The sequence below is a fragment of the Mastigoproctus giganteus genome, chromosome 1 (assembly GCF_048544385.1).
Source record: "Mastigoproctus giganteus isolate SK-2022 chromosome 1, ASM4854438v1, whole genome shotgun sequence".
NCBI classification, from domain to species: domain Eukaryota; kingdom Metazoa; phylum Arthropoda; class Arachnida; order Uropygi; family Thelyphonidae; genus Mastigoproctus; species Mastigoproctus giganteus.
In genome coordinates, this window is record NC_143575.1 from 107,188,501 (window position 1) to 107,213,365 (window position 24,865).

General features: G+C 36.8%; 1 protein-coding gene across 1 annotated transcript in view; it reads left to right on the forward strand.

The window, feature by feature from the left end:
• The window catches only part of LOC150091082 (S-formylglutathione hydrolase), a 128,875-nt gene that overhangs the window by 85,198 nt on the left and 18,812 nt on the right, over positions 1 to 24,865 (forward strand). The window contains exons 5-6 of the mRNA XM_090381713.1: positions 196 to 260; positions 12,572 to 12,791. Coding sequence (XP_090237839.1) covers positions 196 to 260; positions 12,572 to 12,791 — 285 coding nt within the window. The remainder of the gene's footprint in view (positions 1 to 195; positions 261 to 12,571; positions 12,792 to 24,865) is intronic.

Below are 24,865 nucleotides of genomic sequence, written 5' to 3' on the forward strand. Positions count from 1 at the left end.
CCCAGTTTGCTTTAATTGAAACGTTATGTTTCAGTACATTGGTAATTAGAAGTTTATTTGAATCATGTCTGTAATTATGTGTATTCTATATTTTATGTATTGCTTTTACGCTTACATCTGACATTGTTTTAATTGTACTGCTATTTTAAATTAAAAACTTTATTCCTCTTCAATGATTTGCTTTTATTTTTATAGCTCCCTGATATCATAAATGAAAGTTTTCCTGCTAAACCTGATAAACAATCAATATTTGGTCATAGGTAAGAAAAAGCATACATTACAAAAAGAGTCTATTACTATACACTGAGAACCAGTTTATTAGTACACCGACCTAATAGCAAGTAGCACTTACTCTATGCCTAGCCTCAAATCATCTAGGTGTGAACAAGGTGATGAAAGTGTTCTGCAGGGATACTGGTCCATTTAGCCTCAGGCACATCCTATAGTTGCTTTTGCTTGGATAACAAATCTCTGCCATAACACCTTGTTCTGCCTCATCCCACAGATTCTCAATCAGGTTGAAATTTGGTGATTAATCATCATATCTCAACAGCATGCCAATGAAGTACATTAAAGTCTCTCATTGTACTCCTTGAACTATTCTCAAAAAATCTATGCTTTGTGACCTGGTGCATTATTCTGCTGAAAAAATAGATAAACTTTGAACATAAAGGTCAACAAATATGTAAAAATAGGCTGTAGCATTCATATCCACTAGTATTGGGGGGGGGGGGCCTAATGTGTGCACGACACAAAAACACTAATTATAAATCATATTTCCATCACCAGCCTGTAATGCTATCACTGTACTCTGGTCCCTGCTGGAACTAATTTTGTCAGACCAGATGAACTTTTACTGCTCCTCAGACGTATAGTGGCTGCAATTGTGTGAACCCTGTACCTATAGCTCTTGGTTTCTAGCTGACAAGATTTGAACTTGGTTAGGTCATCTGCTATTATATTTGATCCATTACGTAGTCCCATGCATTGTACATTCTGCTATACTCCTTCGAACAGCACTATTGTACTGCATAGTCATTTGACTGATTGTGGCCCATCCCAATACATTCTAGATATTGTTGTGCAAGAACACCTCACAGGGCATCAGTATCCATGATACTTGAATGAACATGTCTGGCACAATGTCATACCATAGGCAAAGTTCTTAGTTCACACTATTGGCCCATTCTCATGCTGAATTACACTTTCTCCCTCTCTCTCATATATATAATCTCTGACTACCTGCTTTATATAGCTTGGACTATATAAAGCATTTATACCCCAAATCTCTGAAGTGATTAATTTCTTTGATGATGAGAGTGTATATAATAAGCTGGCCACTCAGTGTACTTAAATAAATTCAGATGATTTAAATCAGTAAAGACATTAATTTTTTTTAAAACAGATGGAAGTTATAACTTGTTTATTAACAAACCCCTAATTGCATTTAAATGACATATATTATATACTCATTTCAGAGAACCAAAGATAGTCTGCTCACATTTTACTGCCAGCCTTGTTTAGAATGAAAAACATTGATGTAGCAATTAGATATCTGTAATTTATTACTGTCTCTTTTTATTTTTGTTATCAAATTCAGGTGAAAAAAAAATGTGTATATACATTGTGCGTGTGTGCATGAACACACATAGTGCCAGATAGATTAATAACAACACACTCATTCCAACCTGTTTTTCACTTTTTGGCTCAGAAATACATGTTTAAATTTTTATTGTAGACCTATGGACAATACAAAATCTGTAGTCTTAGAGTGACATTGACTGAAAATATTAGATTTAATGGGAAAAAAATCCAGCCTTACATCACTAAGAGGTGCTTCCGTAGCCAGGTGGGAAGGAGCAGCAGTGCGCACACGCTCCTTGATTAGACCGGGGTTTGATCCCGTCACCACCAAATACGGAGGATGCGGAAAGGTCGAGGGAATGACTACCATATATTCCTGGAGCAATATGGCCTTAGTTGCTAATGCTCCTAAAAACCAAAATAACAAACAACAACATCACTAAGGGATGAAATAATAGCCTTTAAGGCAATTTTTAAAGAAAAGGTTTTGTTACTCACTTAAAACCGTAAAAACTTTTTATTATTCAAGAATGCTTTAACATTCTTGAATGATAAAAAGTTCTTAATACTTTTTTTTTCTTGAAACCAGGCAGTCATCTTGAATAATTAATTCTATGTTGGATATGAAAAATTAAAAGGTACTCTCCAGATACATTTATTGGACAGCAGCCACTATTCCTGGTGAATTATTACAAAATAGGTGCCAATAGATATCACAGCATAAAATACAAATAGAGACAGATAAAGCAAAGTAAATACAGTAAACATATTAAACACTAGACTGTTTTTGTTTAACGAGAGGCATGATCATTGTTGGTTTAACGGTTTGTGACACATTATGGAGGAAATAAGTTTCTTGCTTAGTGAATCAGACAAAGTGAAAATGCTTTTGAGTTTATACTTGGGAGATGAATGGATTTAGAACAAAAAACATTTTGTATAACATTACAGAAGTCTTTCTTCTATGGTAGAGTGGTAGTTGGATTCTTATGTAGATAAAGTTAAGCAATTTGTTAAATATTACTTAACTTTATTATTTTCTTTATTCACTTATTTTAATTTTTAATTAAAATAATTGTTGAACTTGGATTTATTATATACTCATAAAAGAAGTGACACTGATATTGAGAAGATTGAGTGTTTAGGAAAATAAGTGTTTTTGTTGAGACAGATTCCTTAAATGATCTAAAAAAAGGTTCAAGAATATGATGCTTTTAAAACTTTTGGTGCCAAAGAGAGTGAATCCCACAATCATTGTGTACATGATATAGATAAAAACATTTTTAAAAAAGTTCCTTGATGAATTATATGAAAGGAAGGATTTGGGTGGAGACATGGAGAGTGTGTTCTGTTTTCTTACCATAAGATCAGTTTCAAAGTCAAAAAATCAGTTGTTTGAACTGGATTCTGGAGATTTGTTTGGATTTTTAAATAAGAAAGGAAAAATATATATTGAAGAAATTACTGTTTGGCAAAAAAAAAAAAAAAAAAAAAATTCACTCCCTGTTAAAAATTCATGGTAATTCTTGTAAATTTAACATTGCTGAATTAAAATTGGCAACCATATTGCTGTAACACCCACTAATTTTAAGGGACAAGGGATTAAAGTCAAAATCTAAGTTTCTAGTAAAAAAGATTTCACATGTTTTAAGAAAATGTTACATACAGTACTAAATATTGAACAATGGATCTATTAACCTTATTCTATTTACAAAAATGTTTGTCTGATAACAAAGCACTTTTGTCATTCTTTGTCTTTTATAATCATCCATTGGCATCTCTTGTACAAGATTCCAACAGTAGTCTGCCAGCATATTTGGACACCATGTTCATCGGAGACCACTCCCAAGTTTTCAGGGGAAAAGTCTAAATGGGAATGTGGGAAATTAAGCTTTAATGACATGTTGCATCCCAATTCTCTGTACACTAAAATTAGCTCATCGGCAGTTTTGCTGTAATTTTGTGATGTCTTATGGCCAAAAAAGTTCTAGCAGATGTTTTTGAGTGCCTTCCAGACTCTTATTTTGGTAGCATTTAATTTTTTTAGTGAATTCTTTATCTTGGCCTCATCGATTAAAGGAAACTTTTGCCTCAAACAAGAAAATCCTCCCCCCCCCCTTTTTTTTTTGTCCATTGCTTACACAAATATGTTTATCAAGCTGGGTTGATAAACATATTTGTGTAAGCAATGGACAAAAAGGGGGGGGGAGGATTTTCTTGGTTGGCACAGACATTCCATTTGTATTCTTGATAGCATATTTTTTGCAAAAACATGTAGGTTCTCATAAGTTTCCTTCGTTTGAACTGCATGGGCCAATGATACAGATGGATACTTATTTCCCTTATGGAGAAAACTGCTTTCAAACTGACCTTGAATGAATCAATGAAAAACCCCCACTGCTTGGTGACATGCTCTGGATGTAACTCTCATTAATTCCTGGACATTGTCACAATAAACCAAAGTACCATCTGTGGAGTAATAGGGCATTACATTTGCCTCTTCCTACAAAAAGACACACTAATACCCTTTTCAAGAAGATTCCCTACCTAAGCAGTGATCTTAGTAATTGAGCCTTGGTTTTAGAAGAGTCCCAATCTCTAACCAAATCATTCAATTCTGCCTGAGTGATTAGATGTGGCTTTGCAGTATCAAGAGGTGAAAAGTCTGGATTCATACTCATTCTGGGTTCTGCATCTTCTGGAGACTCTTTTTCCAATCCTGAATAGAGTCTAGTTCATAAGTTTCTGGTGGCTTTGGCACTGATATTGTATCATCGTGAGGAACCAGCCTTAGAGCAGAAAGTATGTTGGGATACTTTATGCTTGAATTTCCCAGAAATGTTGGTCATGCAAATATAGCATGATCAATATTTCTCGTTTATGTGATCTCAAGGTTCCCCCATATCACTGGAACATCAAAAGCATCAATTTATGACTCCCTTTAAGCCAGCCTGTTAATGTCCTTGAACATGAATTACAGGAAATCTTTGGAGCTCATATTTTATCTTTACCATACTTTATCTCCGCCCTTACATCCAACATAGAATTCATAGGCTTTTCTCACAATTTGTGCCAGTGACTTCCATTATGATTTTGATACCACTTCTCTGCAAATATAACAGAAGCTATCGGGCTTATTTCGGCAAGAATGCAATATATTTCATGTTCAGTTGAGGTATGCGCACTTAAGAACACAATTAAGAAATTGTAGAGTTTTTTTTTTTTTTTTTTTTTTATTATACAATTCAGAACACAACACTTGTTCACCATTCACTTTCTGAAACACACACATTTTTTGAAATGCGAAAATGCTTGCTTGGTGTGGAAGCCCCTCATATATTCTAGAAGGTCCACAATGTTTCTAGAACCTTCCAGAAGCATCCTGACCTTTCTTCTACATGAAATAATGTTCTAGAGAAAAATTAAAATAATAAATAGATAAAATAGATGGAAAAGATGATTACACCAACATTACTACAGGTCTTGGTTTTTGGTCATTAACCTAAGATATTTGAAAACTGAGGGTGATGCAAACTTAAGCACATATCTGAGTTTCTGAACATATTTCCTAAGAGAATCTCAATTATTTCATGGAGGATTTGATGCCGACCAGTGTTATCTCTGTTACACGGAGACTTGAATTTTGAATTTGAGTTGTAAATTGTAAGACATTGTAAATCTTGAGCTGATGGTAGAAAGAACCATAACTATTGTTTTAAAGAAACATATTCATCATACTGAGAGAGTCCTTAGTATTATCTCAGCCATATTGTTTACATTACTGTTACATACGTAACAGTTTTTTAAACGCAAGTATGTGCTATTTACAATTAAAATAGGTAAATAGCATCCCTGTTGTTAATGGTAAATCTGCTGTCAAATGCTTTACTGTTTTCATTGGTTCATTCACCGGATTCCATTGTTATCTTGTTTTTGCATTGTTGGAAGCTTTACTGTGATCCAATTTGATGATTGGTTTTTCTGGAACTTTAATGAAATTATAAAAATTAAAAAAGATGCTAATTTAAAAATAAATTTTATGAAATTATCGAAGAATAAGAAAACTTTTTTTTTTTTTTTCTGAAAGACTGCATGTTTTATTAAAAAACAGCTTAGAAACAAATAGCATAGACATCCATACATATTACATAAAAAAAAAACGTATACAAAAAAAAAAAAAAAAACACATAAAATAGATTCCCAAAAAAGTTTGGGGGAGGACCTTATAATTCTTTAACACAGCATTTTCTAAAAGAGTGACTTACAACAGCATCTTTTGAGCACAATACCGAATGTAACCTGTCTATATAGTAATGCTAGGAGTGTTGTAAATAAAATGAATAAACTTGAGCTTGTGGTGAGATCAGTTAAAGCTGGTATTTTAGGAATAACTGAAATATGGTGCCATTCTGAGATGGGGAGATGGCAGATTTCATTATGGTGAGTAAAGTGTGTTTGGGAAAGATGGGGAGGAACAAAGAAATGCGAGGGAGGGAGGGAGGGGCTGTACTGCTTATCAAAAGCCTTTGAAAGCAGTAAGATGGTTTCCAGAACATGATCAAGCTCATGCAGATGTGTACTGTGAGTATACAAGACTGTGTAAAGAACAGTGTGATAACAATGGAGTGTGTGTGTGTGGGCCAAGTGATTCTGAAGAGTACAATAAAAATCTTTATGTAACTTGTTGTTATTTGGTTTTTAGGAGCATTAGCAACTAAGGCCATATTGCTCTGGGGATATGCGGTGGTCATTCCCTGACCTTTCCGCATCCTCCGTATTTGGTGGTTCACGGGCTCAAACCCCAGTCTAATCAAGAAGCATGTGCTACGCACTGCTGCTCCTGCCCGCCTGGCTATGGAGGCGCCACTTTATGTAACTTGAATGGGAAAATAAGAGCAAGCCCTCATTATGATAGGTGACTTTAATTTCCTTCCAGTACACTGAAAATCATGGATGTGCAATGCACAGTTTCATGAATCAACTAGATGACTGCGATTTATTTTGATATGTTAGACAAAGCACAAGGGGGTAATTGACATAATATCAGAAAAGTGCCCATCTGAAAAGCTACCTAGGATGAGGGTGTAAAGCCCCAGCAGCAGCCATTATACTGAAAAAGGCAGCAAGTGTGCCAAAACAATAGTAATCTTTATGAGATCATCATTAGATTCAAGGCTAATTCCCTTCACTTGGGCTGGAGCTAAAGAAGTGATGGGTAGTTATAGACCAGTGAGTTTTTTTTTTTTTTTTTTTTTTTATGTAAACCCCAAACACAAGAGGTATTAGAACCTATAGTACTTAGTACCGTGCTTGGGTTGGAGGTTGAGAAGACGAAAGAAGATATTTGTTGACATTGGACTTGAACTTCTGTAGACTGTAATTTTCAGGAAATACTTACGAAGGAAGGTTGTTCCAGAAAACAGCAGCTGAATGAATAAATGAGGAAGATGAAAAGTTGGTTCTGTGAGATTGAAGTTGGACGGTACATGGATGTTGGCTGCACGTGTTCGGACTGTTTTGAAAGAGAGAGCGGGAATTATAGAAGCCAATTCAGAAGAACAGTGCCCATGGAAATATCTGTAAAAGAGGTATGCAGCAGAAACAGTACGTCTGTGAAACAGTGAGTGGAGAGACTGTTAGAGATGAATCATTAATTAACCTAACTGCCCTCTTCTGAATGGAATCAAGAAGAGGGCAGTTAGGTTAATTCAGTGTTCCATGGTAGGGCCAATTTGCGATTTATACAGAGTGAGCAGCTGTTTGGAAGAAAAGTAACACAGAGAGCAAAAGAGAAAACCAAGTTTTTTTAGATGCAGAGGGAGCAATATTTGTAATATGCTTGTGCCAAGAGAAGGTGCCTCCATAGCCAGGTGGGTAGGAGCAGCAGTGCGTGGCACACGCTTCTTGATTAGACCAGGGTTCGAGCTCGTGACCACCAAATACGGAGATCAGAGAATGACCACTGCATATCCCCGGAGCAATATGGCATTAGTTGCTAATGCTCCTAAAAAAAAAAAACAAATAACAAACAAGCCAAGAGAGATTAGAAGTCAGGGTAATCCCCAAAAGATATATATCATTTTGCCTAGAAATCGGAGTGTCACCAAAGATAAGCATAGGAGCAGAAGAATCCTTTTTGTGAGATATAAGACAAGACTGAGTTTTGAAAGGGTTTTCAAGGGTTGAAATCAACTAAGTTGTCTTTGCTCTACTGGAGAATTACCTGAAGATCGGCATTTAAGGAATTGGTAGCAGATTTTCGAGAAGTTGAAGCTGATCGAGCAGGGCAAGGTTTCTCAAAATGGAAAGTGGAATGCAATGTGCTATCATCAGCAAAACTATGGATAGTATTTCCAGTCAATGGAAGAAGGTCATTAATATACAAGAGGAAAAGAGTGGGGGAAAGAACTGAACCTTGGGGGAAACTGGTATTAGTGGAGAAGTTAGAAGACAGAGAGCCATCTACCAACACCCTCAGAGAGAAAACTTGACTTCTGCAGTTGGTGAGATTATGTGGTCTTTAGTTAAAGATGTAATACAAGAACATCTCAACAAGGATGATATCCTAAATGGGTCTTAGCATGATTTCATGCTAGATCTGTTTAGCATGACAAATCTGGAAAATGATGAGGTTATCAAAGAATTTAGATGCAAGAAAAAAATTTGATGTTACATATCTGTACTTTAGTAAGGCATCTGATACAAGTCTTTATGAGAGGTTATTGTAAAAATTAGAGCACATCGGGGATAACAAGAAAGATTTGTCTTTTGTCTTCCCTGTTATCCTAATGATAAATGGTCCACCGTGAAGAATACTCATGGTGATAAATGAGTATTCTTCAGGATGGACCAGAGTAGCAGGTGGGATCCATTGGGGATCATGCAGGAATAATTTATACATTGGGGAGGGATTAAAGACATGTTTAGGATGAGAAAGATCTCGAGATTATGATATAGAAGAAACAGTTTAAGCTGGTGTCAAGAAGGGCACATGGTGTTCTAATATGATTTGTTGGTATTTTTTTAAATCGAGAAGAGGTCTCTCTCTCTCTCTCTCTCATGATGTGTTAGATGTCATTCGTAGAACTTAGTAACAGGCACCTTGGGAGGATTTGATTGAAGTGTATAAGGCTTTGTGGCAGATTAGTGAAATGAATGCAGGAGGAATGTTCTGACTAGTGAAAAACAGTAGACTAGAGCTTATGAAGTTTACCTTTTTAGAATGTTGAAGTAAGTTGCTTGCAAGAATGGCTGAGGAGGAGAATTTGTGCCTATCCAATTCAGAGACAAATTGGACAGGCACTTTTCGACAATTGAGAGTGGGGGGGTTTTTTCTTGCAGATGCAGAATAAGCTTACTTCCTTACATCATTATGTCATTTTAATAATAATACTAATATTAATGCAAAAATGCAGTGTGGAATGCCTTCAAGACACTTCTTTTTTTTTTGGGAAAGATCGGCAAACTAGGAGTATATATATATATATATTGATCAAATTTTCGAAGTGTATAGGAGCTTAAAAACTCGTTTTCTACATTCACTTTTTCCCCCCTTCAAACTTGGGTGATGTTAGTGATCAACATGAGGGGAAAAGATTGTACCTGGACCCCGGATCTCTTTTTCTTGCATAGAAAAAGATGTGGGAAAGTGGGGTCCAGACATTCTTGCTAATTGCTGCTGGACATGTGAAAGGAGTGACACCATAGGAATCAAAACTCCAAAACATTTTAAGCTCATAAAAATTCATATTTTATGAAAACTCATTAAATGATTTATTAATAATCTAATAAAATAAAAATCTTAATTTTTTCTCAAAAAGAAGCCATGTAGAATTTCAAGATGATACTCACGTTGAACACTACAAGATACATATGAATAATGTATTTTATTATGAAAAAAAAATCAAAAAAGTTTAAATTTGTTAGCCACCTTTATAAGAGAGTTAGTATTTTAATCAGATTAATTGATGGTAGTTAGTATATCTGTTTTAGGCTTTATATTAGGAAACAAAGGCAAAACTAGATTTAAAGGACAGTTGTAGGATTCTCCAGAAGCATGTCTCCCTTATATTAGATCAGCAACCCAGAAACCATCTTTATCATAAATACTGGTCTTTCTGTGATGAATAACCTGTAAATGTTCAGAGCTCTGGCAAATTCTGTTTGTATTGCAGGGAGAAAGTGGAGCTTGTTGTTAGTTCATTTTAGAACCAATATGCTATTTCATAGATATGTTTGGCATTAGTATGGAAGCTGTGGCTCATATCTCAAGAGATATGTACCTCATTTAGAGTAACTGCTGCTTGCTAGTCCATCTTCGGGAGCAGAATTTAAATGTTAATTTGTCATTATGTTTTTGAAAGATAGCTTTATGTTAAAGATAACAACAAGGTCCATATCTTGAAACCCCTCTGGAAGATATTACATTATCTTCCAAAGGGGTTTCAAGTTGTATTGGATTGGGTTTGAGTCATCTGGGCTAATATTTCAGGGTTGATTTGAAGACTTGAAAGGAAAAACAAAATGATTTACCAAGCTCCCCAATTCTACAGGATTGCTAATTTATTCCAACAGTTGTTCACCCTTTGACTAAAAGGGAAGTTTCTTATATCCTCAATACAAACTATCCTTCTGAAATTTAAGTGTATGTCCTCTAATTTGTGCCACCTATAAAAGGAAAAAAGATATCCATTATTAATTTAAATTAATGGGATGTTATAAGGATATTGGGGACATTATTTAATTTGCATTAAATAATATCCCTGTTATCCTTTCAAAGCTTTGAACACTTCAGTCAAGTAACCATGCAGTTATCTGGCATCAAGACATTGCAACACCAAACTGAATTCACTGAAAGAATACTCCTTATTACAACTTCTCCAGCAGATTCACATGCTTCCTGAGATGGGAGTTCCAATTTGTATGGTGCTCATTATGTGGTCCAGGTCTTTATACAATGGAACAAATACTCCTTTGTTCCTGCTTGCAAAATTCTTGTACATCATAGACGAAACACCATGTGCTATTCTTTTAGCATTTCACATTTGAGAACTTCATGAAAGATTGCACAGTTACATCTTTTTGTAATTATATTCTTTTATACCCTTTCCAATTCATTTACAGTGAAATATAGAGGAGCATATGCTTCATATATATCCTTGTTTAAAAATCAGAAATTGTTGTTATACTTATAAGTCATTTATTTTTTTTTTTCCTATTTTTCAAGAAGGGCATATAGGGGAGAAACATTTTTCCCATAGAATCATTCAATTTTTAACTTAAAAAATAAATTATATTGGTTACTTTCATTTATATGTATTATATTAAATACAACTGATGTGTAAGTTAGCGCAATAGCATCATTAAAGTACATCCCATATTGTGTAAATTCTATATGAGTTTCCTATAGTTATACAGGTAGCCCTCGTTTTGTGCTGGTCCGATTTGCGCAGATTCGCAATAGTTCCGATCACTGACCACAACGGCATTTTTATTTATTTTTGCAATTTTTTTTTTTTTATAAATTGAAAGTTTAAAATTGTCAGACAATTTATTGGCATCATACTGTGCTATGTATCATGCACTATTCATGTGATTTAGGACAATCTGAGCCAATCGGCAATTAGCGCATCCGTATCAGAGACAAGAAAGATTCCCGCCCTCAAAGTAGCCACTCGTGGATACAGGTGGTAAAGGTCAGTGCGGTGAAGCATTCAGTTGGTTATTGTTTACGCTATTTATACATGTTGGAAATTTATTATGTTAACATTTTTTTATTAATTGTGCTATTAATAAATTAAATAATAATAGTGATAGTTGTGTGCAGTTTTTGTCAATTGTGTTAAAGTTTTTAATTTAATAGAATAAAGAGATGCCATGTCTAGTGAAAGCCGCACTAATATGTGTGTGTGTGTGGTGTAGGGCTATGAATATGCCTCCATCAACTATTACTACAACTATGAAGAATGCTAATAAAATAAAACAATCGATGCAAAGTGGTAGGTAAAATTTTTGGTGCCTGGAACCTAACCCTGTGATTTCCGATTGACTCCATTATATAAAGGGTTCCATTTGCGCTTGTCCCCCCCCCCCAGGAACCTAATCCCAACGTAAATCAAGGGTTACCTGTACTTTCCATGTGAACACTTTCCACATAAAGTATATTGTTACTTATTCTTAATTGAGTGCCATCACCTAGACGGTACCATTTTAGAGAGGGTTGTCTCCATATTGGTGGATAGGGACCCATAGTGTAAGAGCCTACAGCTCAGTTCCAAATTAGTTACACGATAATGGCAAAAGGTGTAATGCCATGGATTTGTATAAGTTTAGGGCTATAAAACATCAGCTATAAATATTTAACTGATACACAATTTAGTATGTTACCATTGTTTCTGTATATAGCTAAATTATTAAAAGCAAAACGAAGTTTGCATAAAAGGCATTACAATATAATACAACTTCACAATGTGAAGTTGTATTATAGAGATTGTAATGATGTCATTTATTAAAAGTGAACCTATCAATTCCAGTTCTTGAAATTGATAGGTTCACTAATCTGGTGTTTTTCCTAATCTGCAAACATCCAACATTATTACTTGCAATAGGGATTTGATTTCTTGCAGGCCCTTTATCGAGGCAGAAGAAACAGGAAGAAACTTCCTGAATGACCAGATTAGTTTGAGGATTATGACTAGTTTTGTACTCTCATATCTCTCATATTCCCTCCTAACAATTTAACATGAAATAGATTAGTTTAGAATTACTGTTAGGTCTGAGACTCTTCAGCTTTTAGATTCCATTTCATTCAAACATATGAAACAGAGACACTGTGTAGGGATTTGATTATGAAATGCTCATTATTTGACTTTCTGCTGTGATATGTGTGTAAACCTTATTTTAAGAAATATTTTATTTGAATATTAGATGACTTCAATAATACTTACATATGGCATCTAATATTGATTAACTGATATGGCTTTTTCAGTATGGGAGGACATGGAGCATTAATCTGTGCTCTTAAAAATCCAGGACAGTATTGCAGTGTATCAGCTTTTGCTCCCATCTGTAATCCTGTTGAAAGTCCTTGGGGACAGAAAGCATTGTCAGGTTATTTAGGTAACCACAAAGCAGAATGGGAAATGTATGATGCCACGTGTTTAGTGAAGAAATATCATGGACCATTGCAAACAGTGCTTATTGATCAGGTAAACTGTTGCATTCATACCAATTGAGAATTTTAATTTTATTTATATTTTTGTTAAAATAAAATTAAATGTTACATTAAATTTAATGTTGTGTTTTATATATATATATACACCGATATAGCATTAGTAGAGGCATTTGATGCAAGAAAGCAAGCTTATGCAGCATCAGCCAAAAAAAAAAAAACCACTTCCACTTCACCCCTCTGTTCGTTCAAAATACCTGTCCAGCTGAGCCTCAAACTTATTTAGGCTATCAACCTCCACCACAAGGGATGGAAGTCTGTTCCACCAACCAACCAACCAACCACCCGCTGGCTAAAGGCAAATTTCCGCACGTCTATCCTACATCTGTCTTTCCTCAATTTGAATTTATGCCCTCTCAGATGATTTTTCTGAGCTTGAGGAAGAATCCCATCAGCATTGAGCATGCTTAAACCATTCAAGGCTTTATACACCTCTATCAGATCACCTCGCTGGTGCCTAGTCTCCAGACACTGTAATTTGCAAAACTTAAGCCTTTCTTCGTAAGAGCACCCCTTTGTTCCATTCACTAATCTTGTTGCCCTTCTCTGTACTCGTTCCAGCAGCTCTACATCCTTCTTGAAATGAGGCCTCCAGACCTGTATACAGTACTCTAGGTGTGGCCTGACCATTGCCTTATACAATGGAATAATCACCTCCTTTTCCCTGCTGGAAAAATTCCTGTATATCATTGACAATACTCCATGATATAGATATACCTTCGATCGGTTTGCCTTTGCGACGATTTGTCTAGTGATTGAAATGCAGCGATTCCATGACCATTATTGGCCTTGTGGTCCTCTGTTGATATGGGGTCAGTCTATTATTTTGTTACTTGTTTTATTTTAGTAGTTCGTTTTAGCCCCTTTTTTGCGATATTTCATATCTCTCAGAACTGGTACCTTACATGGGGGTGCTGCTAAATTATTATATAATTGGCTTTATATTTTAAATTTAAAATGGATTTATTATTAATTGGATTTAAATTGAACTTCTAAATTATTTGGAGACTTTTGGCTACAGTTTATCTTGTTACCTTTACTTAATAACATAATTTTTATGTTAATTTTTCTCTCTACAGTTTTGCCATGCTACTGGCATATGTATTAATTTGATTTTTATTTTTATATTAATTATTTGTTATGTAATGGGCATCATGTGGAGGAGGTGCATTTTGCTGCCGCTAATGATAGCTTTATATTTATTTATTTATTTTCTTATTTCATTTTATTTCATTCTAACTTTTTAAAGCCATTATTTATATATATATATATATATATATATATATATATATATCCAATAATTCAAAATAAAACCATACAAAAAACATAAACCAGTAGTATGGCAAAATGTAGAGCGAAAAATTAACATAAAAATAACGTAAAATAAAATGTATTGATTTTTATATTAATATTTATTTATTTTATGTTAAACTTTAAGCCATTATTTAAATATATATATATATATATATATTTGAATAATGGCTTTAAAAAGTTAGAATGAAATAAAATATAGATGGCGGTATAGGTGTAGCTTTAGCACATCAAACCCACTACTACCACCTGATTTATATTTGAATAATGCTACTGGCGTATGTATTGATTTTTATATTAATTATCGATTTTATATATATATATATATATATATATATATATATATATATATATAGACTCCAAACATAAACTATTAGAACCTGTAGTACTTTGTACCATGCAAGGGTTGAAAACTGGGAAGACAAAAGATATTTGTTAATATTAGACTTGAACTTCAGTAGGTTGTAATTTTTGGGAAATATCTTTAAAATAAGTTTGTTCTGTGGAACAAAAGTAGAAATAAATGAAGAAAAGCAAAACTTGGTTTTGCAAGTTTTGAGTCGGACGGGGAATGGGTGTTTACTGGTTATGGTACATATTCAGATGTGTTTGGAAGAGAGTGAAGGAATTACAGATGCTGATTTGTAAGAACAGCACCCATAGAAGTATCTGTAGAAAAGGCATGCAGCAGAAACTAAACATCTATGAGATAGAGTGGAGCAACTTTGTGAGAGATGAGTCATTAATTATCTTGACTAACCTTGTTTGAATAGAGTCAAGGAGCTTGAGAGAGAAGTTTTGGGGCACCACCACCAGAGATTTTGCCTTGTTTCCAAGTTACAGCCATTTTTGTGTTCCAGCAGTTCTTTCCACAAACTGAGTTAGCACAGCTGGCTTCATTCAACTGTTTACAAACAGTGCTTAATATCTCATAGAGGGTCTTGCTGATAGTTATATAAACAAATCCCATACTGTTCTTTGAGTGATTTCAGTTAGTTCTCCTGTGTGCTACTACATCCACTACATCCTGGGCTTGTTATTGACATTTTGACACTGTGCATTCACTATGATAATGGAGGCTTATTCCAATCAAGAAATGGCAGGCATGCATTTTATGTATGGACTTGCCAGATGCAATGCAGCAGAGACAAGGTGTCTGTATGCAGAAAACTTCCCTAATCATCCTGTGCCAAATAAGAACTTGCAGAGACATTAACGCCTTGCAGAGACATTAACGCCTTGCAGAAATTGGTTCATTTAGAAAAAGAGTTTCAGATAGTGGTAGATCCATCAGCACCAGAACAGCAAATCTGACAGACACCTGAACTTTTTGAGCTGGTGAGGTCTATGATAAGATGTTTGCACACTTGCTTTGAGCTGCAAAGTGGTCATTTCGAGCATTTCATGTAAGTAGCTAGTAGCTGGAACACAAAAATAGCTGCAACCCAGAAATAAGGCAAAATCAGACTTATATTTACATGAACTTTTTTTAATGTTTTTAGGTCCTAAATCTATCTATGAAGTGGGTCCCACTTCTTATAATACACCCTATATATGTAAGACAAACTAAAATCAGCATTAAAGGTAAGAATTAATGAATCTTTCCCTAGGTTCTTACAGTTCTTACAGCTCCCAAAAGGTGTTCAGATCAAACTTAACAGTAACACTATCTTGAATGAAATTAGTACAGTGTTTTGTAATCAAACAACATTAAATGCTTTGATCAGCTTTCCCAATCCTGAGAAAGCATTATCAATCAAAATACCATATAATTTCTTAAAATTTTTAAGGAACAATTATATTTTGTTTTGATTGTTCCTTTTAGAAAACCATTTTAGGGAGAAAAACTTAAGCCTAGTGTATTAAAGAGGATATTACCAACTAAGGCTGCTGTAATGCAGTAGATCTTTCTTTTTGAAAGTTAATGTCTCTGAAAGTTACTTGCACTTTTTAAACAATTTTTCTATACTCATGAGTTAATAAATGTATATTAATTATCATTTTCAACCTCCAACTTCTACTTTTTGTGTCTTCAGAAATGAATGAAATAGTATGGAATTCATATTGATTCCTTTAGTTGAACCAAGATGAGATAAAATAAAGGAAGGGGACAAAAATTAGTCAGCAGTACAGTAGTTTACACAAATTACTTTGTCAGGACATTCAAAAATTACTATTCAGACACTGATTTTAATTTGACAGATAATTATTTATTTATCTGTTTATTTATTTTCTGTTATTTGCCATAATTTATTCTGTTGGTTTGGCTTCCTTTGATCTCTACTTTATTTCATAAAAATAAACTTTGTTTTCCTGTCTCATGCCCTTTTCACTTTGTTTTGTTTCTGCAGTTGTACTTGTTTGATTGCTTCACAGTCAGATTTCATACAGGGTAAGGCAGAATGCTTGTATAAATATTTTGAAAAACACTGGATTGAGCAAGCATGACCATCACTTTTAAGCCATGATTTGAGAAATTGAAGAGGTACAGCTTACCTGACATAAATACTTAAAGTAAAGAAAGCAACTATGATAAATTGTATGTAACCTACCAGAACCTTATCAGCAAACTGTTTTCTGTTAAGTGCTGATTGATCTGAGTCGTTATGCCGATCAATCACTTAAATCTATTATGTTATATTCTGTTATGCTTGTGCGTCAATCAGTTTATTATCTGTTACTTGCACATGTAAGCAACAGATGGAGGCCTCATTTTAGGAAGGATATAGATTTGCTTGAGCATGTACAGAGAAGGGCAACAAGATTGGTGAGGGTAATGAAAGGATCCTCTTACTAAGAGAGGCTTAAGTTCTTCAAATTGCAGCAGCCGGAGACTAGGCACCTGCAAGGTGATCTGATTGAGGTGTATACGGCCTTGAATGGGTTGAGCACACTGAATTCTGATCAGATTCTTCCACTTGCTCAGATTATGAACCTAAATTCAAATTGAGCAAAGACAGTTGTAGAATAAATGTGCGGAAATTTGCCTTTAGCCAGTGGGTGATTAATTGCTGGGACAAACTTTTAGAGGAATGGTTGTGAATTTTTTTTTTTTTTTTTTTTTTTTGGCTGATGCTACATAAGCTCATACACTTGCTTTCTTGCATCACATGACACTATTATGTCACTCAGACTCATTTGCATACTCTATTACATATACATTGTTAATTTTATGCAGCTCACCGGTGAACTTTGTTTATTACAGAAACAAATCGTGTTTGGTTTGCTGTCAGGGCTTTTATTTAAATTTGCTGTTAAAATGTATCCACTCAGTAAGCTAGTTACATTGGCTGCTGAACCCTATCAAATATGTTATCCAAATGGCATAGAAGATAAACAGAATAAATTTAAATAGATTTTAGCATTCGACAGAATTTCTTCAGAATTTGTATCAGGAACTCACTTTATATTATATTTAGTACATAACTACAATTAGTTATGTAAACGAATCACAGTCCCTGACTTTTTATACAATAGCATGTAGTATAAAAGGAATATTACTTTACTCTTCCATATCTTGCTGTTAAAATGAAAATATTTTTTTATTAAGTACTAAATGTAGTGAATCGCCAATACCCAATGTCAACTATGTTTTTTTTTTTTTTTTTTTTATCACAGCAGTTTTACGCGTGAAATGAAGCATACTTCATTTTTGCTGTTGGAACTGACATTTCCCTTCAATGGCTATGTTTCGTAGTAAATTTTTGTAACCCCTGTACACAGCAAACTGATGTGTCAGAGTTTTACATAAAAGTTAGGTTTCTTATGTGGTTGAAAACAGTTGTCACTCTTGCAATCACTTTGCTGTTGGTAAAAATTACCATCAAGATAAAAAAAAAAAAAAACACACAAACAATCTCTCTCTCTCTCTCTCTCTCTCTCTCTCTCTCTCTCTCAGAATGTAAAAATCTGACAAATCAGTTTGCTGTTTGTGTACTTAAGAGAGCCTTTTTACCAAAAAGAGGAAAGGACTATCGTTCACTTCTCTTCACCAGTCTGTGCATTGGGAAACTGCATAATGAAGCCCATGCAATCACAGTATCATGCATTAAATCCATGTGCACTCAAGGCAAAAAGATATGTTGCCCACTTGATTTTGGCACATGAACAAGAAAGCATGGGTAACTTGCAGTTTTGTTCTTAGAGTGATTTCACAGTTGCTTTGTCTATGAAATGGAGTGTCCAGATTAAAGAAAACTGCAATTAAATTTCTTCTCATCACAGATAATGCCTCCAAATAAAATCTATGTACTAAATCCCCTACACCAAGGCAACATATAAGCCTTAAAAAGGTATCAGGCACCTTTAGTCACATTTTGGGTTCAGTGGAGACTGAACCAACTCAATAGCAGTCACTGAAAAATTTTAACATTGAAGAATTTATCATCACAAAGGAGTTACCAGATGAGATCATGCTATCAACCATTAATACTTGCTGAAAGAAGCTGTGACTGGTGATATTAACTCTGCAGTAATTAACTTTGGCTTCTCTTCTGTTTCTAGTGAAAACAATGGTCAGATCACACACATATGAGGCTGTAATGATGTTGACAGAATTTCATGTTAAGGAATTGACCAAAGAGGATCTAGAGGAGCCAATCAAGTGGAGATGGTGGTATGAAAAGAAAGTGGCTAATAGTTAGAATAGCGATCTTGAGCTCAAAGTTGTTGCAAAATTTAAGCAACTTTGAGCTCAAGAAACGTACATTGATACGTACCCAAAAAAATGTACATTGACAAAGATTGAATTACATAATGGGAAGAAACCTCAGATTTGAGAGATAATGACACTACAGTGAAATCCAAAGAATCTTTAGAAGATGACAAAAGAAAATCCCAATCACTTGTTTTTTTTTTTTGTTATTTTTTTTTTTTCAGCCACCTAATTACTTGAATCTCAACTTCAACCCGCAGTTGTAAAATAGTTGCTATCACCCTCAATCTTTTACACACACCTGCATCTTTTAAGGCATTAGCCTTTGGCTTCTGAAACATGACCATCTTCATAAAAGGTAAGTAAAAAACATGTTGCTTTCAGTAATTTTTATTGTATTGTGGTTTGGTAGTCATTTGTCTTATGTATTTATTGTCTTTCCCTTGTTCTTTAACACCAAGAACCCGATTAAACCTGTTAAACCAAGTTTAAAACATTGGCAGTGTTTTTCAAGAACATGAGTGGGATTGATGCATTAAAAAAATATTAACTGCCTCTCACTGAGGAGAAAAAGTATAATTCATAAAGTTTCAAACAATACCATATATATTTAACTATGAATACTTTTTTTACATATGGAGAAAGGAAAGGAAAAGTCAATCTTTTACAAAGTTTCATTTATTGAGTTTGATAATGTAGACTTAAATTATCATTTCCTAGAAAAAAAGTATTTTTAATAAGACACTTGATAAAAATAAATCATTTAAAAGAAAGTCTACATTATCACACTCAAAATACGAAAATGTGTATAAAAAAGTGCAACTCATATTTATCAACTTACGATCTTCCCTTTATCTATGTGTAAAAGTTTACTGTTACTGCTTTACTCTTAATTTTCATACAAGAGTTTTTGTTCATAATCTCATTTTTTTTTTAGAAATATTGTTTTAACTGCAGAAATGTTATAATTCTAAAACTGTTACTGGGATCATTCGAAAGAAAACGCAAGACTGCGTGGCGCCTCCGTAGCCAGGTGGGAAGGAGCAGCAGTGCGTAGCTCACGCTTCTTGATTAGACCGGGGTTCGAGCCCGTCACCACCAAATATGGAGGATGCGGAAAGGTCAAGGAATGACCACCGCATATCCTGGAGCAATATGGCCTTAGTTGCTAATGCTCCTAAAAACCAAACAGCAAGACTGCATGAAGGATTGTGGAAAAGGTCTGAGCAGAAATAAATTGAGAACACATCAGTACCTTTCTAATCTGTTTAGCAGTCATGGTACCTTAACATTCCCCAGAGTTTGAAGCTTCCTTTCAATTGTAAGTCTTGATGAGAAGTATCTGTTCAACTCATCTGCTAAGCTTACTGCAGGCTGAATAAGAGACATTCAATTTACTCTTTTCTTTTTTGCCCCTCAACGTGGGCACCTGTACGTGGTGAGGGGACCTCCCAGTGATGCTGCTGGGTTTCCAGATTAGCATCACTGGGATCTAACGCCCATACCTTGGTTCCAGGGTTACATCTTTGGAATCCGGCGTGTGCAGCCGTGCGCCGCGACCCGTGGAAGCGGAAAGGGGGATCCTGGTGGTTGAGGGGCCCAGCCTTAATACACCACTTTGGCCCCTGCTTCGACAAGACGGGCGGTCCCGGACCGGCTCGACTGGGATCAATCGGCGGGTGGTTCTATACTGCTAGGGTCAACTGCGTTCCAATAAGTCTCCCTCCCTTTGGTCCTGGGACGGGATAAAGACTTATTGGTAACGTGGGTATGGTGTTCTAAGCGAACTCGGCGTCCCATTCGTGTACGCAGTACCTGCTAGTTCACGGGTGGGCGCCCCCTCGTAGGGCTCCGTGGTGGGTGAGGTACTTAGGCATCAGACATTTTTTCTTTACTCTCATGAGTAATTTAAATCCTTCTTCTGGGGCCCCAACAAGGCCCCTACCTAATCGATCGTTAGATGAGAGTGAAAGTAATTCAGCTAAAAGAGCCAGAACTGAGGAGAAAACAACATCTGTGACACCTCTTTTCCTCATTCTCCATTCCACCGGAGAGCAGTCACTTGGGAAAATGTCACCCTTCTTCATCCAGAAAGGATTAGAAGGGATGGCAGGTTCACCCAAATCCGTAAAACGGCTGCGTTCTGGAGATATTCTAATAGAAGCATCAAATGTAAAACAAGCTGAAAAGTTTTTGAAAGCCACATCTATAGGGGGAATACCCATCATCACAACCCCTCACAAAACTTTGAACTCTTCAAGAGGTGTGATATCAGAGTGGGATCTTCTTCACGTTTCTGAAGAAGAGATCTGCTCTGAATTAAAAGAACAAGGAGTAACAGCTGTCAAGCGAATATCCATGCATAAGGATGGGAATCTTGTCCCTACCCGAGTTCTCATCCTAACATTCAACACCCCAAGGCCTCCAAGTTCCATCAAGGCAGGGTACTTAAACTGCCCAGTGAGGATTTACGTTCCAAACCCACTGAGGTGTTTTAAATGTCAAAAGTACGGCCACTCACAAACAGCTTGTCGTGGTAACCCTGCCTGTGCTCGATGTGGTGCTAAAGATCACGAGAGCAAGGAATGTATAGCTCCTAAGCCTAACTGTATTAACTGCCAAGGAGAGCACCCTGCATACTCTCGAGCATGCCAGCGGTGGAAGGACGAAAAGGAGATACAAAAGTTAAAAACGGAGCTAAACATCTCCTACCCAGAGGCCAGAAAACGCATACAACCAATAAATAGCGGAAAGCCTTCATATGCTCAGAAGGTTTCTGCGAAGTGCACTATCGGTACACAAACAGATATGACTATACCACCAAGAGAGTCATTCACGCCGATTGCACGCTATTTATTGAGTTCACAAAAGCCCACCACAAAAACACAATCAGCTGCTACTCCGATATCCGTACCTCCTAGTGCTCCACCACTAACAAAACCAAGTGGTAAAAAAGAGCAACCAAAATTAACAGAATCAATGGATGTAGTGGACAAGGAGGTACCGGACGATTCAGTCTTGCAACTCTTCGTGGAGGAAGAAATGGACACTGGACAGCGTCCATTCTTCCCCAAAAAAGATAAAGCCAAGACTGATAAAAGTAAGCCCTCAGCACCTCGGAAGCCGCCTGATGGACCCACCAAGCCAAAATAATGGCTAAATTCCTACAATGGAATTGTCGTGGATTCCGGCGAAATACAGATGACATCAAGGCCCTCCTGCAAAAGCATGAGCCAGTTTGCTTTTGCTTGCAGGAGACATATCTAAAGGCAAATGATGATCCCACCATGCATAACATCACAATCTTTCGTAAGGATAGAATTGCGGATGGTCCTGCTCATGGAGGAGTGGCTATCCTTGTGAGTAATCAGACCCCAGTTCAGCCTTTACTAATTACAACCAGCATAGAGGCTGTTGCAATTCGCCTTACAGTGGGATTTTTATTAACGGTCTGCTCTATTTATTTGCCACCTGGGACTGACATCTCCCAGGAAGACCTTGATGATCTTCTAACGCAGTTGCCACCCCCTTTCTTACTTCTTGGGGATTTTAATGGACATAACACCCTGTGGGGTAGTGCTAACATCAATGGAAGGGGACGGGTCATAGAGCGTATGCTCAATGACAATGCCCTTTCCCTTCTAAATACTGGAACAAACACCTTCTTCCATATGCCTACCCGTACTTTTTCTGCCATTGATCTCTCTATCTGCTCCCCTTCTCTACTCCCATCACTCACTTGGGAAGTGGAGGAGAATCCATACGGAAGTGATCACTTCCCTGTGATAACCTTGTTACACAGTGGGAGACCATGTCTTCCTTTTAGGTTACCACGGTGGAAGTTTGATCAGGCTGACTGGAATGCCTTCCAACATCAGGCAAATTTTGAACTCAGTACAGTCAGTCAGGAGCCTATCAATGACGCAGTAACGTACATCACAGAAATCATTGTCCAAGCAGCTGCGAATGCTGTTCCAAAAACATCTGCCCGGTTTCCACCATTTCCCAAACCTTGGTGGAATTCGCAATGCACAGCAGCAAAAAAGGCTCAAAACAAAGCGTGGGGGATATTCCGTCGATATCCTACCACTTGTAATCTAATAGCCTTCAAGCGTGCACGAGCCAAAGCACGCTACATTCGCCGTCAGAGTCAAAAGGAATCATGGATCCGTTTTACATCATCTATTAACCAGGCTACCAATTCTAAGGTAGTCTGGGATAAAATCCGGAAAATGAAGGGAAAATATACATCCCACCCTTCTTCAATCCTAGATTATAATGGATGCGCTATTGCAGATCCAACTGCAATAGCCAATGCTCTTGGGGAAACATTCTCTAACATCTCCGCAACATCTTCGTATTCCCCAGAGTTCCTGGTCCTGAAACATAAAATCGAAAAGCAGGCACTTAATTTCAAGTCCAAGGGCCTCTATCCCTACAACGGGGCATTCACTATGCAGGAACTGAAGAGAGCCCTCACTCTTTCTAATGCAAGTGCTGTTGGACCAGATGGCATCCATTATGAAATGATTAAACGGCTTTCACCAAAATCTATGGATTATCTGCTCCTTCTTTATAACAGAATCTTTATTGAAGGGCAGTTTCCGGACTCCTGGCGGAAGGCAATCGTCCTTGCTTTTCCTAAGCCAGGAAAGGATCCAAAAGTCACCACCAATTATCGTCCTATAGCTCTGACTAGCTGTCTGTGCAAAATCCTGGAGAGAATGGTTAATTCTCGTTTAATATGGTACTTAGAAACAAATGACCTTCTCTCCAACATCCAGTGCGGCTTCCGAAGGAACCGGTCCACTTTGGACCATCTTATTAGATTGGAAACATCCATCCGGGATGCTTTCCTAAAACGCGAACACTTGGTGTCGGTGTTCTTTGACATGGAGAAAGCGTATGACACAACTTGGAGATTTGGCATCATAAAAGATCTGCATAGCCTTGGTCTTAGGGGACGACTCCCCATTTTTATTGAAAACTTTTTAGCCGATCGATCTTTCCAAGTTCGTGTGGGATCCTCACTCTCTCGTTCCTTTAGCCAAGAGGAGGGAGTACCACAGGGATCAGTTTTAAGTGTCACGCTTTTCGCCATCAAAGTAAATTCCATCACAGAACAACTTCCTCCAACCGTAAACGGTGCCCTCTATGTTGATGACTTTAGCATATTTTGTCAGTCATGCAACATGAGGGTTATTGAAAGACAACTGCAGAAAGCCATTGATCGCCTCAACTCCTGGGCACTTGAAAATGGTTTCAGGTTCTCGCCGGAGAAGACCGTTTGCGTACACTTTTGTCGTAAGCGTAATCTTCATCCTGAACCTGAATTAAGGCTCGGACAAAATGCTATTCCAGTTGCGGCGGATACAAAATTTCTGGGACTCGTATTTGATAAAAAGTTGACCTTTCTTGATCACATTCGTCAACTCCGCACCAAGTGCACAAGAGGGCTAAATATCCTCCGCTCTCTCTCCTCTAAATCTTGGGGAGCAGACCGATGTACCCTCCTTCGGCTTTACCGTGCACTTGTGCGATCCAGACTAGATTACGGGTCCCTGGTATACAATTCGGCCAGAGACAGTGTACTTCGTTGGCTGGATCCTGTCCATCATCTGGCACTCCGTACCGCTATTGGAGCATATCGAACATCTCCAGTCCAGAGCTTATACGTCGAAGCAAACGAACCGCCGTTATCGCTTCGTCGTAAGCAGTTGTCTCTAAACTACGCTCTAAAACTGAAATCCCTGCCAGACCACCCTACGTGGCTATCCGTTTTTGAGCCACGATGGGAAAATTTGTATAACACACGTAAGACTGCCAACCGACCTTTTGGTATTCGTGTCCAAGAGCTGCTCAAAGAATTTAATATCAAGGTAGACAAGGTTGCCCAAACACCGAAGCAACCCCTTCCACCCTGGCATGCTCATTTCCCGGCATGTGACTTGTCACTTAGAAATTGGGGAAAGTCGGACACTCCATCGTCTGTCTACCTGCAGCTTTATTCAGCACACCGAGCTGAATATTCTGACTTCGCGCCAGTTTACACAGACGGCTCGAAGTCGGAATCATATGTGGGATCT